The sequence below is a fragment of the Ixodes scapularis genome, unplaced genomic scaffold (genome assembly GCF_016920785.2).
Source record: "Ixodes scapularis isolate PalLabHiFi unplaced genomic scaffold, ASM1692078v2 PGA_scaffold8__174_contigs__length_109621045, whole genome shotgun sequence".
Lineage (NCBI taxonomy): Eukaryota > Metazoa > Arthropoda > Arachnida > Ixodida > Ixodidae > Ixodes > Ixodes scapularis.
In genome coordinates this window covers 89,378,059-89,396,328 of record NW_024609883.1, presented here as the reverse complement: position 1 = coordinate 89,396,328, position 18,270 = coordinate 89,378,059, and the positions used below count along the sequence as shown (strand labels likewise).

At 43.3% G+C, this 18,270-nt stretch overlaps 1 protein-coding gene across 1 annotated transcript in view; it reads left to right on the top strand.

Annotated features, from left to right (window-relative positions):
- The window catches only part of LOC8042252 (otoferlin), a 124,898-nt gene that overhangs the window by 89,867 nt on the left and 16,761 nt on the right, over positions 1–18,270 (top strand). The window contains exons 20-35 of the mRNA XM_042287053.1: positions 227–327; positions 1,108–1,195; positions 1,297–1,413; positions 2,192–2,344; positions 3,694–3,696; positions 5,891–6,065; positions 6,711–6,835; positions 7,543–7,677; positions 8,877–9,038; positions 9,756–9,893; positions 12,386–12,547; positions 13,591–13,803; positions 13,866–13,937; positions 14,973–15,110; positions 15,816–15,894; positions 16,258–16,448. Of these exons, the coding sequence (XP_042142987.1) occupies positions 227–327; positions 1,108–1,195; positions 1,297–1,413; positions 2,192–2,344; positions 3,694–3,696; positions 5,891–6,065; positions 6,711–6,835; positions 7,543–7,677; positions 8,877–9,038; positions 9,756–9,893; positions 12,386–12,547; positions 13,591–13,803; positions 13,866–13,937; positions 14,973–15,110; positions 15,816–15,894; positions 16,258–16,448 (2,052 nt within the window). The remainder of the gene's footprint in view (positions 1–226; positions 328–1,107; positions 1,196–1,296; positions 1,414–2,191; positions 2,345–3,693; positions 3,697–5,890; positions 6,066–6,710; positions 6,836–7,542; positions 7,678–8,876; positions 9,039–9,755; positions 9,894–12,385; positions 12,548–13,590; positions 13,804–13,865; positions 13,938–14,972; positions 15,111–15,815; positions 15,895–16,257; positions 16,449–18,270) is intronic.

Here is an 18,270-nt window from a genome sequence, read left to right as displayed (position 1 = left end):
AAATAAAATGATGTCTCGTCGGTATATTATAAGGTTAATAAAACCACTCTAACAGCGTAGAAATGCTTGTGCCCATGTTACAGGCTTTGCGCTTTTACAAAATACTATGGAGTTTTAACTTTTCTTCGTTGCGAATGCGTACTTAGTGATATATTTCTTCTAAAGCTAACGAGGCTGGTGGTTCAATTTATGAAGGCATCTTTACGTTCCGCGTACCGCTTTTCAGGAAGCTGGCCTCGCCGATATTCAAGAAATGGTGAGGCTGGAAAAACCACACACTGATCGACGACTCAGGGGAGTGCTGGAGGAACTTGCGAACGGGTGCAAGTATGTACTGTCAGTTTTATTGAATCAACATCGTCATTGTTGCCATCGTGAAAATTTTTTTTTCCCACAACAGTCAAGATAATTAACACCGTCACCACCATTAGAATTATTATTATTATCGCCAACATGAATATTTATATAACTATAATGATCAACATCATCCCCACTACCATCATGAATAATGTTTTACTCAAGTCACGCGGTTGCTATAGTTGGCGATAACTTAACGGCAAAAGAGACACTGCGCAAAGCATAAACGGACAAGTGTAAAGCATTAACACACGTTTTTCAGTATGTCCGTTTTAGTTTCGCCCAATGATTATTTTGTAGTGAATGCTTCCGCGCCAAACAAAAAATGTTTTTTTTCTTTCTTGCCAAGCAATTCCCTTGGTTCTCTCTCTGGAGACGACAATGCGTAGTTCTTAGAGACTTCCGCGGGGCAACAGACGTATTGCCAATTTTTTGGGGGCAAGCAGTTCTAACTGTAAATTCATAACGCTATAGCAATAGCAATATATTTATTTAATAAATTACCGCACTTCATGTTACACTTCTGCCTACTTGCCTACATTGATGGTTTCATGTCTGTTTTTTGTTAGGCTTTTCTTAAAAATCAAACTAGACCTGTCAACAAAAACAACGTTATTATCCAGTCGCTGTTTTTCCAAGATGTTTTTTCAGTCTAATGAACCGATTGACGTCGAACATAATATCAGACTTCTTGCATACGTTCAATATGGTGGAGCACTGAACCTCTTTTATGTCCGATGATTCGGGTAGCCGGTACCTTCATCTCGCCAAGTGTCAGGGTCCGATCGGAAAGACGAAGCTGGACAAGGAGCGTCTGAAGCATTGCCAACGGGAAGTGGTGCGTGCGCTGTTCTCTTTCTTTTTCGTATCAAGTCCTCCTTATGACGCAATACAATTCCGGCCAGTCTTGAAATGTTTGCTCCTTAATTCTCGACGCAGGACCACATTGGAACGATGGCGAGGACCATGAAGGCTCTGGTCACCAAAAACTCCTTCAAAGAAAAGCTTCGCACTACGAACGGCCTCCTACTGAAGTTGACCGACCTCATTGATGACGTAAGCAAAAATGTCATATTCTCCTTTTAAATGCATTATATTCTTGCAATATTTGCCATTCAGTATTAATAGATTTCAGGGCATTGCGAGTGAATGGTTTGGAACTGCTGGGATCGCATTTTGTCATGCACACCTTAATTACCTTAATGGCATTGTTTCTAATATCGGTATTTCTAGCTACTGCTTGCAGATACGCCAGCCTGGCGACAACGAGACAATGACCACGTGCCTGCAATTACGTTTTTTTTTGTGAAGTGCGTTAGCAGACTGTTTATTTATTTATTTGCAATGTCGAGACCCACTTGTATAGCACAGCCAAAAGAAAGGCGAACATTCCTTCATACAATATAAAGTAGATAAACACCAAAACGAGAATAAATTATAAAAATATTTTTTAGAGTATGGGAACGCAACCAAGGAGTACGACTATAAAAACACTTTATTAACAACAGCAACAGTGTGCTCCAGTCTTGGGTTAAAGTCATCATGATAAACTTGCACCAGCTCGCCTGCGCACTGACTCTACTTTCGTTAGTCTGAACGATTTGAACATAACTTATATAAAAGAAACTTGACAGAATTCTCGAAGTTATCAAATTGCCTGGGAGGTCTGTCGCAATAAAATGAGTTGATATCAGGCTGAATATGTTTAATAGTTAACGGTTCTGAGTTTAGAGCTACCGAGTTCGTTGCAATGTCTTCGAAACTCCATTTTAACAATATGACGGTCTTCTTTGTAGGATGTTTGTTTTATCCGGATCGGCATTTCTCCTTGCAGCCTCAGCACTCATTGCCGGACGTGTTTGTGTGGATGATCAGCGGAGGAAAAAGGGTGGCCTACCACCGAATAGCTGCGAGGGACCTTATATTTTCCATAGTTGAAGAAGAAAACGGAAAATTCTGCGGGAAAGTGCAAACTCTTTTTCTGAAGGTGAGAAATTGTAGCACGGTTTTCTCAAGGTTTTGCAAATGCAATACCTCCTCTAAACGAATTTTATTTGTATAAAATAAAGTGTAGTTCGGTGTCGATTTTTTCCGCTAAATTTTGCAGGAAAATAATCGCTAACTTTTCGAATAAATTTAGCGGTAAATTTTCACTAAACGTTTCGCTAAATTTAGCGGGGAAACTTAAGCCGCTAAGTTTTGCGGGGATATATTCATGTCAAATTTCGCGGGAAAATTTCCCGCTATATTTAGCAGGCAAGTTTTCTCTAAATTTACTGCTAAATTTAGCGGAAAATGTTCACTAAATTTTCTGCTAAATCTAGCTGGAAAACTTAATCCGCTAAATTTAGCGGGAAACATTTTGCTAAATTTAGCGAGAAATCTAGCGAAAATTTTCCGCTCAATGGGAGGAGAGGAGGAGGGGAGGGCACGGGGGGAGGAGAGGCATGCCCTCCTCTTTGCACCCTCCCCTCCGTACCCTACCCTCCCCTCCGTACCCTACCCTCCTCCTCCTCAAGAGCTGCGCTCTAATTTTGCATTACAGATAATTATAAAAGTCTTTGACTTTTTTGTGTCTGTGTCTGCTTGAGCGTGTGCTTCGATAAACTAATTCGAAGAATATTATTAGATTTCGTTTTTGTTAACAAAATAAAAGTAGATTTTACAATGTGAGAGGGTTTAGGTATTATTTGGGTTTCTTTTCACTGTAATGCATAAATAGTTTCAACGTGGAACACAATACCGATATCTTAGGATCACAGCTAGCCAAATACTAGCTGAGTGATTGCATTCAATACGCATTCACTGCAAGGATATTCGCGAAATACATGTTTCGCTTTGTTGCAGTCGTAGAAAGCGATGAGTCGCTGAAGGCAACACTGAATATTTAACAATTTGAGCTCGAGCGCGGGACGCCATTAGCTATGCCATCAGCCTAATGCGTACCAGCCGCATACATTCAAATTAGGGTATCTCAGATCCTCCTTGCGAATTAATCACTAGACAACCTAGAGCGCTTCGTTAATTAAGTTTCAACTGCATCGCTTAAAAAACAAAAAAAAACAACAACAACAACAAAAAAAAAACAAGGTGGCCAGTGTGTAAAATGAAATTTCGTCAAAATTGTCACTGTATAGTTACTCTTAGCATAAAAAAAGAAAAAAAAATGCATGGCGTCGGAAGTTTTTTGCACCTTATTATTACTCCGTGGCGTTCTTTTATTCGAGTCAATTGTCTAAATTTTACGATGTTGAGCGTTTAAACCTTTCCTTCTTGCAAAGCTTGGAATGTACGCACGCCGGTGGTCAACGGGGAGATTTTTCTTGCTTCAAGGAGTTAGTTGTACCTTAGAAAACTGTAGTGTAGAAACTATAGTCAAGCCTATATGCGACCTTAGGACCTTCTTTATGTATGTAGTGGCTCGTATTATGACATTTGGCTATGTTTTCCCTGATCCCTTTGATAATTCCTTCTTAGGGCAAGCGTATTGGTGACGAATTTCTCTCGTTCAAGGTATGACCACGTAGTGCCATGCTGCAAGACTAGACCTGCCACCCTGCACTTTTTTATTTCGATGCTTTTTGCACTAGTAGGACATAGAAGCTCACAACGCGCGTTTTATCACTGCTGCTGATGCGTTTCGTTATATGGCTACGGACAGACTAAGAAATGCAGGATGTGGCAAATCCTGGTAATCTTAAAGTCGGTTCGAAGCCAATGAAATCGTTCTGTAGGAATATAAGGCTGCGAAAAACTTATTACGAAACAAGAAATGTAAACTCAATAAGCCACAACTTGCGTATCTTAAACTGTCAGTGACGTTAATAGCTTGCGAAGCCCCAATTAAAGGGACGATAAGCTGCGGGACTGCCTTCCGTTCTGCCTTTTTGCGCAAAGCTGGCTTTCTTGTACTGGGAGTTCCCGAGAAAAGAAAAGAACCGTGTGTTTAGGCCCGGGAAAATAATTTATGCATCGCAGAAAGCTCAAACTCCGTGAAAATGTGACGCTGGCGGTTGGTATATAAACCAAAAGTTTGAGAAGGTGACGTTGCCTGAATCTAAAGATAATTGAGAAATACGAAATGTCTCCTCTCCATGAGCCGTCGTTCACTTAAGCCTGATACCGTCAATACAGAAACTGACTTTGTGGACGCATGTAGAGTTTGTATAAGCGAAAAACACTTGCCAGCAAAAAGAAAATATTGTTTTCTTTCTTGCTGACATGTCTTTTTTTTTGTACTGAAATAGAGGTTTCGGACACCCATCAATGTCATTGCTTGTTTTGGCGATATTTTGCTTAGGAGGATGTCGGCACATAAATAAATTATGCTTTTCTCAAGTATTTATTGATCCACCTATCATATGCTCAAACGTTTGCGTTCGGTCCTAACTGATAGCATATATTCTCACGAAGCTTGAGCTTTCTGCGATGTATAGTTTACTTACCCGGGACAAAAACACGTTTTTGTTTCCAGGTGCTCCCAGCATTTTACGCTGATTCGATACCCTTTTTGTTTTAAGTCGTTGAGAACAGACGCGAAGTGAGATGGGGAGTTGCGTACTGAATGACTATTGTAGCGATTTTACGTTAGCAGTTTCAGCTTAATTGAAACTAACGCAATGCCAAAGTTTGTATTGTTAAGTCGGTTGAAGCCACCACAGGCTCGCCATGTGTGGCATTGTGACAATGGGTTTTGAATTAACATCGTAACAACGGTTAAGAAATAGGGAAACTATGGCTGGTGTCGATCCATACACCCGTTTTGCATCATAAAGAACTTTTTCACGAAGGGCGATAATTTTACGCAACGTTCTTAGTACAGATAGATAAACTTACTTGAAGCTTCTTTATATTGTGCATATATTTTGATAGCTCCTAACGAAAGTAGTGGTTTACTAAAGTAATTGAGACTTGTGAGGTAGGACAAGCTCTCAGAAAGACTAGATTATATGAGTCACAATACCCCGGGAACGAATTGTTCTCCTCTCCAGTGAAGTTGCCTAGGAAATAGCGGTGCTTGAAAACGCTTCGGCCTCACAATGTTGCTTGCACTGAAATGGCCAATGTTCTAAGCAGCGCGCTGCGTCCCTACTATGACTTTATTTTTGTTCTTTGTGCCGTTCATTTTTCATCAGCTGAGCATTGCAAGCCTGCTTGTTTATGCACTCTAAAAAAACGTTCAGAGAGTTCACTTTCTCTCATTACACGGAGACAGCTAACTAACGTGAACAATGGAATCATTCTAGCGAATGAAGGGGCTTAGAATGAGACGAGACGTAAAAAATGCGATGTGCGTGAGCACAATCTGCATGCCGTTTTGTTTGTTTATTAATATCTCGCGCACAACGCTGTCTTTAAAGTCTCATCACATTTTGAGCTTGGTCATTCACTGGGATCCCTCTACTGTCAGCAGAGATTGACTACCTGCACATTTGGTAACTAAAGGCACAAGCATTGTTTAGAGAGCACGGTTTTGTTTTTAAGATGGTCCGCGTCGTTTTTTTTTCTTCTTTTTTTTGTTTCTCTTGGACAGCCGGGGAAGAAGACCAACCAGAGCGGACGCTGGACGGTGCAGGCCAAACTGCGAATGCACCTCTGGCTAGGAGTGACCAAGCACAAACACTGCGCTCTCAGGGGTCTGCCCGAAGGCTACGAAAAGGATGTTGATGACATTGACAAAGGACCGCCATCGCAGCTTCATTATACAGGCAAGTACAACACTGAACCTTTTTTTGTTCTTGTGTTTACAATCAATTTAACACCACCTCGATAAATACAAGGCTGTAATATCTCGTTTATGACGTCACGCGAATGGTGCGATAATATGCAGGACGGTTGTTGATGCGCTCCCGTTCTCATTATGGATGCCATACTCGCGTGATCTTGATGTCACTTTGAACAGACAGCTGTGTCCGGAGAACTAGTGTAGTTCTCCGGACACAGCTAGGTAGCTTTGGCTGATCACTGTGAAGAGCACACAGAAAAGAACAACAAAGCAGAGGATCTTATTTGTGACTGTTTCGTGCTTGCTTTTAGGTGCTGTTATTTCTCCACAATTGAATTGTATCAGCAAGTCTAAACGTTTGAGCTTAATAAACTCTACGCGTGAATTTCAGTCGGAACATAAATTAATATTTCTCGACTGCCCAATGGAAGAAATAACAAAAGACACAACTTTATAGCACTTGGGTACCTCTTTTCCATTTACCTGTTCTGTTAAATGATCATATAAGAAAGTGCTTACTGGAGTCCATAGTGAGCTTAAGTCATGTTTGAAGTGGAGTTATTGTTTTTCGTGATAAATGATTTGAGAAATGAGTCAAAATTTGGTAATATTATTTTTTTTATTTCAGAAAAGTCAGTGTTTCAGCTGAGGGCACACATGTACCAGGCCCGATCTCTGATTGGTTCAGACTCTTCCGGTCTGTCTGACCCTTTCGCCAGGGTGGTTTTTGGAGACCAGAGTCAGACGACAATGGTAGGGAAAATTTTCGGTATGATTAGGTTGTCTTATACATATACCATTGAGTTTTACCGATGTTTAAAATGATAAATGCTGCAAATACGGCGTGGCTCGAACGGACATGGTTAGCAGAGTTAGCAACATTCATTAAACAGTCTCAGGGATACAAAATGTGACAATATTGGTGTGAGACTGACGTGAACCTCAGCGGCACGTCCCAGAATTGATGCCTCAGAGAGCAATTGTAAAATCTAGTCATTCACTAAAGTCACAGTTATTAAATTTCCGTAGCAAAAGTCAGCGTTGGGAACCATTGACGGCCATTCACCAGGGAATTTCTAAAGAAAACCGTCTTGCAAACTAAAAAAAGAAATATCAAATTTGGGTGTTTTTTGCGTTGAACTAAGGACATCTGGATCACCGCAGTGGTGGACTGAGAAATAATTCTGAAAACCTGGGAATGTTTTGACCTACAAGAAAAATTTGTTACACGGCCTGTCTTCTACAATAAGCCTCCTCCAGACTGCGTGTAATTTGGTCCCGATTCAAACCCGCCACTTGGGTATCCATAGACCGGCACTTTGCCTCAAAGACGCCGATTTGAACCACACAAGAATTATTCGAGATATTATTGTGTCACTATGCGCATCTTCATCTTCTTGCAAATCTCGCGGTGTCTCGGGAGTTTCAGGAGTGAATATTTGTTTTTGGTGCGCCCGTAGGTGATCGACGAAACTCTGAGTCCCACGTGGGACGAGATGCTACTGTTCCCTGAAGTTACCGTGTACGGCAAAAAGGATGACATCAAGGAAGACCCACCAGTCGTCGTCATTGAAATCTTTGACCAAGACAAAGTCGTGAGTACACAGTTAGGTGTACTGGCAACTTCCGCAATCCACCAAACGTTTTACTCCCGGAATACGTTGTTTGAGTGATACCGCTTTAGGGTAGAAACCTTGTCGGATCTCCTACACTCCGACTTAGCCGTTTGCAGTTACATTTTTGCTACAAGATTTCACAAAGCAAAACAAAACTCAGCGAGTGTCGCCCTAACGTTCTGAAGGCAGTCACTCGGAAACGGCATGTCTTATGGTATGGCGACCTCTATTGTAGCACTGTAATATCTATACTCCGTTTCACAATAGCGATCTTCAGGGAGCCGTTTTTGCACATCCGATGCGGTAGGATGGGCTCTCCGCTAAGAACTGCGCATATTGTGAGACGTTTGTGGCAGCGCATGCGCAGTTCGTAGCGGCGTGCTCACCGTGCACCGTATCGAATGCGCAAACACGGTTACCTAAAACTCTCTATCAAGTCGACTGCAGCCGACGCTACGGTTAGATAAAGCCAATCAAACAGGGCCAAAAAGTGTATGGTCATGGCTCTAATGGTCCATGTTGGTCCGCTATCACCGGTTAAACCGATCACGCACAGTAAATGCGGCGTGATACCTAGCTTTCTTTTGTGAGTGATTGGTTAAATCGGTGATGGGAAACTTACAAAGGCAGCTAGCGCCGTGACGATGAACTCTTGGCGCTGCGTGATTAGCGCCATCGGATCGTTGCGTTGGAGGCGGTGGTGGGACTCAGCGTGAAAGAGTATGGGAGAAAACAACTGCATTATAGTTTAGAAAGCTTGGTGACATGACCTCAACACTTAGGCGCCCTGAAGTTCTTGAGATTTGCCGTCTCTAGCTAGGGTTTGCATACTAAAAACAGCTCACTGTTTCGATTATGTAGATAACATTGAGCGAGATAGACCGTTTGCTCTCAAAGTAATCTACAACAACGCAATAAAATCGACAAAAAGGTAAAAAAAAAAGTCTGCTTATAAGGCTTGTTGATGCGGATTTTGTTCCAACATATTTTTATTTGAATCCAACCTATCATAATTTTGTACTTTTACAGTGGCGCAACGCTCAGTAAATGACTATTTTGCACCATGAGTTGCGAAATACTTAAGCTTATTATAGTGCCGAAGTTAACTCGTGACACTGCGTTATGTAATGAGAATGTCTCGGTAAACCGTGAGTTTACTAGTGCCGTTATGCTTTCAGGGGAAGTCGGAGTTCATCGGTCGGACGATATCGAGACCTCACGTGAAGTTCGGTGACGACCTGTACGTGAAGCCGGCATTCCCGCCTTGTCTGGAATGGCATGACCTCTACCGGGGAACTGAGCAAGCCGGTGAACTTCTAGCGACGTTTGAACTGCTCCAGGTTTGTTATATTGGAAGCCATTTTTATTTTTGATACTTACTTGTCTGATCTCAGAAATGAAACTGCTAAAAACTGTTCACCAAATCGCCGACTGCGATTTACCACACCCAACATGTTTTTCTAGCAATAAGAAAAACACACAAAACATATTAAAGGAACAGGCAAGATTGCGCGAGCTTGACAAAAATACATAGAATAGGCAAATACAATGCCCACGAATCTTCATTGATTTTTAGTATGTATAAACTTATTAGAAACCTTATATAAGCCACTGCTTTTGATATGATCTTGAATACCATGTCATAACCAATACAGAAGCTTGTCAACCGCCACGAAATTAGTGAACTCTAATGAACGAGCTTCTCAGGTGGTTGCACGCGCCTTTCAATTAAGTTTTAGATGACTCTAGACTCTCTTCATTGTGTGAAAGGACGTGACGTCCACCTACATTCATTAATTCCCTCTATTTGACACGCCTATAAGTTTTATCAATTTACCACTTTTTAATTTCATGTTGCGGCACGTGCCCTCAAAAAAAGTATTTGAACAAGCTCTACTAAGATTTCTGAAGTTTGCGGACCAAGTTTTGAAAATTAATCGTCTTAATGTTTTTTTTTTTTTGCTGGCATTTTTTGCGAGCTTTTTCTTTAGTTAAAGAACGTGTTTGCAACGACAGCTTCTTAATGTTAGTGTCTTCTTTTTCTTGTTTAACTGCAGTTTTCCCCTTTCGAAGAAAAAGAGGACATGCCGGATCTTCCTATGCAGAAGGAGAGTGTTTACAGATCGACGGACCGTGGGCCCGTCTACCCGGTCCCCAAAGGCATCAGACCGACCCTCTCAAACTACAGAATCGAGGTTCGTTTCTGACTCTTTCATTCAACTGCACTGCGCTTTGAATTTGCGTAATTTATTTGAATAAAGTGTGTATACGAATACAAATTAAAAGTAGCGCAAAGACACGGACAAGAACGAGAAGGTAGACGAATCAGGCGCTGGCTTACAACTGTCGTTTATTCGTGCCAACACCGATTATAAATACTTCAGGGTCAAAACAAAAAACGAAGAAAAAATACATGACATGGACGCCACGTGCTGCTTAAATGCTGACGTACGCTTCGCGCTTTCCACTTTTGCCTTCCTCCTTCTTTCCTAAATCCTCTCCACTTTTCACCCCGCCCCAACTTGACTCCGCTCGCCGCTTAGGAGAGGGGAGTGCTAAGAGGATTATCCTCCCTGCAGAAAACCAAGGTTGTACGTCTCCCTTTAAGCCACCGCCACGCGCTGTTACTGTGCGTCTAAAAAGCAAAATTCTTTATCAACCTGAGAGAGTGATGGAGCGAAGACCACAGTTTTCTTCCAATCTTCCAATTTCCCGAGCTGTCTCAATGATCGCTTGCGAGAGCATAAGTAAAACGTTTATAGGGATGTGTGAGGTCATCTTGGCCTGCATTGCGGAGACTGGCGTTGCAGTCTCGTATTCGGCAAGTGTGAGGTGATTAGAAAGAACAGAGATAAAACTCGCACGAGAAGTTATTGAAGCGCGAGAAATTGGATGATTGGGGGAAACTGTGTCAACGCTCTATCACTCTCTCTGCCTGGTAAAGGATGTTGCTTCCTAGACGCACGGTAACTGCGCGTGACGGTTGCTTAAGCAGCACGGGGTGTCTACGTCAGGTATTTTCTCTTGGTGTGTTTGTTTTGACGTTGCAGTATTTATACTCGATGTTAGCACGAATAAACTTCAGTTGTAAGTCAGCGCCTTGTTCGTCTACCTTCTCGATTTGTCCGTATCTTTGCGCTGTTCTTAATTTTCGGTCATGAAATACCAACTAGCTCACACTTCTACGCTAGTGTTTATGAACCTCGGCGTTTTTCGCAGTTCACAATAGACGCGTTTTAAAAGTCGTGTGCCAATTGTTAAGGCTAGACTTCATGGTGAGAAAAAAGTGACGAATGTTACACGGCGACGTTCGCCTTGCGCGTGGTGTCGGAAGATTGGCTGTTTTGCCACGCGCAAAGAGAACGCGTCGCCGGGCGAAGTTCGTCGGCTCTTCCCCGCATAATCTCTCCATGGCGCTCTGCTATTAGTAGGTCGCAGCCACAGCGCAATGACGGGACAGCCGACACCGCTGAAATTGCGACTGATAACGTAAAATGGCAACAAAATACATGTTGAAATATGGACGTTTGCAAGTACGGCCTCTGGGCGTCGCCATCTTGCTGCTGGTGTTGGTAGGTCGCCCGATAGTCAAGCATTGCTGAGGCGTACCCACGGTTTCCAGACTGGCCCCCACACGCAGCGTTTTTCGTCTAGCTCTCAAAGCGCGGCTGCTTGCAAAACGTCTATTTCTACACTTCGTGCCGCCGTATGTCGGTGCGTGGCCAACGCTGGGAGCCGAAGAAGCCGCTCAAAACAACGCTTAAAGCACTACGCTATGTTTATCCCTTTTTCTTTGGCCTCATTGTCGGACCCGATGCTTAATTGGCATCATCGGGTTGGAGCGTTCGTTGCGGTTGGGTTTAATGTGAAACGAAGTGTATGTGGAGCGCAAGTTCGTCTGCTTCTTTTGCATGGGTTATGGTGACGTCAGAACGCCGAGCTCTGATTGGCTCTGATCGAAGGATAGTGGGTAGACCTCTAGGCAGCTTGCTTTGATGTCTACCCCCTATCCTACGATCAAAGCCAATCAGAAATCGGCGTCGTTCTGACATCACCAGATCCACTGTGCAGGAAGCAGACGACCTGCTCTTCACATAGAGTTTAGACGAGCAGAACAAGCTTACTTTTAAAGCATGAAATGCTTTTTGGCGCTACCCCCCGATCCCGGAACTGTGTTCTGTCTGTCCGTCCGTCCCAGCAAATTCCAACTAAATGTAGCGGAAAAATTGATATCACGAGGCCTATGCACGAATTCAGTTTCTCAGCTAGCTTTGTCAGGGGAATTGATGTCACGCTAGCCGACATCGCGGAACATACGGACCATTTCACTTCTCTCGCTAAATTCAAAGAAAAAAGTGGCGTCACGTGGCGTGTAGACCGATTCAGTTTCACCTCTAAATTTGGCGGGAAAGTGGCGTCACGTGACGTCACCTGATGTCACGTGACCTATTCACCCTAGGAAAATCGACGGCACATGACCCATACGTCAAATATAGTTTCCCCGCTGAATCAAGCGGTAAAATTCACGCCTAGTGCCCAAAATATTCATTCAGTTTCCCCGCTGAATTCAGCTGGAAAATATACGTCATGTGACACAATGACTTCCTCACCAATTCCACTACAATTCATTTGATGGATTAGAGAACGTTGAAAGCAAGAGTCGCCTTCAATCTTTTTGCTTTGCCAGGTTCTTTTTTGGGGATTGCGCGAACTGAAACGAGTCCACCTGATGACTGTCGACCACCCCCGAGTGGACGTCGAATGCGCCGGGCACGTCCTTCAGTCGTCTGTGATCCTCAACTGCAAGAAGAACCCGAATTTCTCGACACCGGTCAAGTTCCTGGACGTGGTACGACAACATTCCCCATCTCATACTGTAAATTAATCTTTTTTCTGGTGGCATTCTGCAACACCGGTGTCTTAACTCTAGCGTTTCATATTTCCAGTATGGCACCAATGAACACCTAACAGGAGTCCTCTAGCCGGTTTATTCCAATAAAAATTACAAAATAAAATTGTTATTGAAAAAAAAAAAAGAGTTTTACGGTAGGAACTTTTCGCCTTTCAACTTTATTTTGCTCCGATCCGGAATACGGCAAGGGGCCGGCGTAGACTCGTAACACACGAAGTTGGGGCCGAAGTTTACGGAACGCGCTGATTGTACTCTGGCAGCGATGACGCCGCACTTTTGCCACCGAACTCCATTTGGCCTTATGCGCGAACTTTCGGCTTCATATTTGTGTTTGATGAGTGGAGACTAAAGTTCCTAGACAGGAGCTTCCTACGAGTAGAGACATTCTTTGAAGCGCCGACCGCGCGACGGCGCAGGTGTTAGGAAGCTAATGGCGGCGCACAGCAGAAGACAGAACTGAATGACGCCATTTTGTTTTAGCAGAATGTGCCCTGTCATTTGTATTGATTGTCGTCACTTTTAAAGAGAAGTATCAAGGGAGTTTAGTCTAGACAAGTCCTGCACTAAACTGCCCCAAACGCAATGATGACTTTTTGTTTTTGGCCTAGGGGGGGGGGGGGGGGGGGGGAGCGGGGGGGGATTTAGTTTTCTTTTTTGCTTATTGGTACCGGCACGTTTTTCAAGTGTTCGACGAGCACACATGTTTTCTAGGGTACGGGGAATCCCTGGGACGTGTCTTGATTTCTTGATCACGTATCCCTCTTAAGGCCAACCTTTTTGTCCCACAGCAAAAATGGACTCCGAAAACCTTATTTAATTCCGCGAAACAAATAAAACCCCTGAAAGAAAAACATCAACGAAATAGAGGGAACATTCTGAAAACAGGCAACACTTAACATACACAAAGAAATAGTTATAAATTAATAAGCAGAAAATTATTTGATGACAACACTCTTGTGCCATCCCTTCTTGCAATTCAGGCGTTACCGGACCAGGAGACGTACTGTCCGCCCCTCACTATACGGGTGATGGACTGTCGCAGCTTCGGAAGATTCACGTTGGTTGGTACCCACGTGGTCAACTCTCTCCACAAGTTTCTCTTCCGACCTTCGTCGAAGAAGGACCGAAGTGGATCCCGAACCTCGTCGTCTCTGCACATTGGTCTGTTCGCTCTGTATCTGCATTGTTTGCTTGTCTAAAGACAGAAAAAGAAACAACTAGCAAATAACATCTTGTTTTCTAAAACGCAGATGAGGGTGTGCTGGTGGACCTGGACAACGACACCAATATGTTGACAGGAAAGGAGACAATCATCACGCTAGACTACGTAAGGTTTAACTCTAGTTTGTTCCGGAACCTGTAATAAAACAAAGCCAAATTAGTGAAGCGAAGCAAGCTGGAGTCATTTTTGAAAGTGAATACGTGAAAGTTTTTCATTAACTCACTCAATCAATTCAGGTTTTAGACTTTGACTTGTAGATAGAGCATGGTCGTGAAGAAAACCTCGTACGCGAGTCAACGTTAAGGACGCCGGATAAAAAAACAATAACAATTTGTCAGCTTCATTCTTTGTTTATCAACCCAAAACAGCACCATTTCATACCAGCCAACCCATCTTGCTTGACTAAAACAATAGTAAAATTATATGTTAGAGAGTTAATTTTTCACCATCTATTTGATATGCATGATTAACAAACACCGCCCAAAAAAATGGAACTCGATTTCTACGCAAACTTACCCCAATTTCAATGTTATATAATCTTAGTGTTTTATGCTTCTTAAATAAAGCGGACGTTAAGAACACGTGAACGACGCCCAGTTTTTTTCCGTCTCTGAGATATGGTTTGACGGGTCGGTCTGATAGCATTGCAGTTATGACCATGTTGCAACGCTTGCCTGGCAGTTGAATCGCAGAGTGTGGCTGTAGCAAGTTTATCAATATCAATTTTATCGCTCGTTCAGTGACCCGCCTAATAACATGTTCTTTAGTTTGAAGTGTGAGAGCCTAATTTATCTTTCACTACTAGAGTCTTTTTTATCATAACTTAAGGAACGGATAAAGCCACTGCCCCAGCAAGCCAATAGGAGCGTAGGAGAGAGGCACGTAACGATGCTTTGTATGAATCCATTCCTCCTGTGAAGAGCAGTCACGTGCTTCACTCTATTGCTGTGATTATATCAAGGGTGTCGTTGCGTTCTAAATTTGAAAAGTTTTGCCAAAACGAGGCACGTTTAAGGAGAGAGATGCGCCACTGCACACCATTCGAGAAATCGAGCGTAGTTACAAAATGAAGTGTGATTTGGTAGGATACACTGAGATCATTTTAAAGCTTTTTTTTTGTGTGTGTTCTCGCAATTTTAGGGTCTTAAAAGCAAGAAAGAGTTAAAAAGTGAAGCAAACAAGCGGAAGAAAAAAATGGCGCAGGACGAATCCGCGCACGACGAAGAAAATCGAGACTGGTGGAGTAGATACTTCGCGTCTGTCGAGCACACACTAAAGGTAAGCTATTTGAGGTGTTTTCAGACAACCGTATACGAAAAAAAAAACAAAACAAACATCAATGAAACATTTTGCGGAAAAATTGTTATCAATTGTAAAGCTTCTCGTTAGTTTTCAATCGTAACTTAACATGCTATCTTTGATAAGCAAACTATGAGTGTTTAAGCTTTTTTTTTAGTCCACACCAATGTTTAAAGAATGGGCTAGTTTCCGGCTATTAAAATATTTTTCTTCCTTTGTAAAACGCAGCAAGAATAGGCACCTCTTATGAAAGGAAACTAAAAACTAACTATTTTACCAAGTATTTGTTTAAACTATTGTTTGCTATAAGAGCAGGATGTTAGTCTTTTCTTCTTCAACACTGTAAACTATTTTTACGTACCGGTACCAGGAGGACAGGAGTTACGAAAAAGAAAGTAATAAATAATTTTATGTAACCTGGCCGTAGGTTTCTAATTTAGAAAAATATGCTTCGCGTGTTTTAGCATTAAAAAAAGTCTTAGTTATTTTATTTGCGCGTAATACTTGCAACCCCCAATAGAGAAAACGCACTTGGTCCATTAAATTATGAACTACTAAACACAAAGGAACTAATGAACACAAGAACACCAACGTGCGTTAAAACAAGTATTTACCACGTATGATCCCGCTTTTGAGTTTAGAAAAAGCACTTTAACAATATTATGTATATTAATTTTTTGAAAGGACTCCAAAGACTCAAATGCCAACCAGGGAGGCCTTCGTGGCATTGAGGAAAATGGTGACCTCATGTCGAATGATGACGGTAAGATTCATCCGGTACAGTCATACCATTGAAAGTTACAGCAATAAGTGTTACAGGAGTCGGCTGAAATTGCTTACCTTGATACATCGATATCTTAATGTGTTTAACCTACTCGCTAAAACGTGGCAAAATTTATCACTTCATTTTTTTTTGCTTCATCGCGTTTTTCCTTTTACTCTGATCCAGGTCACTGTTTTTATTTACCTTTCTGTTTTTTTTTTATGTAGATCTATTTAGTGAGAAATGAAGGCGACCACCCCACGTAGATAATTTTCTTAGTAACACCTTGTACCCAAATACCTCAGTTATTGAGATGCAGTAGAATATATGTTCCAGTTTTCTGAATGTACTATTGAATTTCAGACAGCCAACTGAGTGCCAAAGACGTCCGCAAAATGGAGAAGGAGCTCGAGAGACTTGAGGCAAATCACCTGAAAGAAGGCGGCGAGAAGAAGAGGAAGACGCTACGCGGAGCCACCAGCGCCGTTCGCTTTGCGCACAAACTTTCGCCGAAATTGCAGCGTGTCAAAGCTGCGCAGGAGGGACTGATTAAGGTAGTGTCAGTTTTCGCAGTTCCATTCTCGCTAATTCTTTTACGAATCATTCATTTTCATTTGCTTAAACACATACTTTTGAACGTCATCCCATCAGGGTGAATACCTAAAAACAAAAGACATAATTTAAAAGCACCAAGCGCGCTGTTTAGGATGTTGTGTTCTCTTTTGTTAAGCTACGACAGGACCCATTACAAGCCTGTCAAATGGATGTCGGGTTGTGGCAATGTTACTGGAAGAACAATAATCAGGCACTGTTACATCGCAGTTCTTGTAATAAATATAATAAGCAGTTATTTCGTGATAGTACGGTCGACCTCCAGTTATCACCAATATGTCCTCTTCCCGTTCCCTTCGGACCCTTTTTCCAGCCCTTTTATTTTTGCGTCCTCCTCTTCCGACCGCTAAGAATACTAGAGGCCCATAGTGCTGAAATATTCACTTCTCCCAAAGAGGCCGACACAAGATACGAATTGTACACGAGTGCTGCGTCGGCGTTTGGCTGAGAATCGTGTACAATCAGCGAGAACACGAGTCTGAGCCGAACGTTGACGATGCACTCGTGTTCAATCCGCGACTTCTGTTCGTCTCGTCACAAGACGAACAATATAGTACTATACTACGGCGCCTGGAACGCCTGATGACGTCCTTGTTCTGTCATGTTCTCGCTGGCCGCGATCCTGGCGGCGTCTCATGGTGGTGGTAAATGTGGCAGACGCTTGTTTTGCTGCGGGTTGCTCTCCAGCTTTACAGTCCTCGGAAGCTTCGGCAGCCAGGAGTTTGGACGCCGCGACGACAGCGACACTCGCGTTCGCTTACTGGTTTTCGCCATGCGTTTTTTACGACCAAACGCCAGGATCGCGACATGCGACAGCGTGACATAGGGAGGCTCAAGTGAGGGTGGGTGCAACTCAAAACCTGGAGACCGTTTGCAATCTAATTGCGGCGCCTGAGGGAGAGGATTGGGGAAGAATATGCGCCAATGTTGCCTGCACGAGAGCAGACGCCCGCTCTGTTGCAACTCTGTTGCTCCATGCGCCTTTCCTCCTCTCGCCTCATATTGCAAGCAAGAAAAGCCTTGCCGCAGCCTTTTTCGCTTCCTTCTCTCTCTGGGAATTCTAAACTCCGAGAGGAGAAAGTAGAGTTGCCAGACAAGCAGCAACGTCTAAGATGGCGGAATTAGCCATTTTTCGTGTTAAACAAACACTTAACCTATCAGAACAAAACTGGTGGCTATGGAAAGGTAATCATATATACCTTGCGGAAATCATTCAAGCACGTTGATGGGCTCTTGCGATCTGAGTTAGAAAATAAAACGACCCTTTGCCCCGTAGACTCCCAGCTAAATTTAGCAATTAAATGGCGTCCATATCCCGTGATCCCCGATCTAGCAGTTGCACCCACCTAGAGTTCCTGTATAGCTACCTGCGGTAGCAGAGTTGCGCATTCAGCTTCGGCGCGTGGCCGTAGCGCCGGCTTTCCCGCACGAGCTGGATGCTTTGCTCCTCACGTGACTAAATTTGGCGAATAGCGGCGCCGCGCGCGCCGCCGCGCATGGAAAACAGGAGTGGAGGAAAAGGAGGCGGAAAACAGGGGGACGTACGCCGAGGCAAGAGAAACGTCGGCGAAGCGACCGTAAAGGTGGCTTTCTTGCACGCCACCGGATGCTTTGCTCCTCACGTGATGGATCTCGACGAATAGCGGCGTGGCGGCGCGGGGAAAACAAATGCGCAACTCTGGCTCCCGTAGGGAGCCTATACAGGAACTCTACACCCACCCTCACTTGAGCACCCCTAGCGTGACACTCCGGCTTTTCTGACGT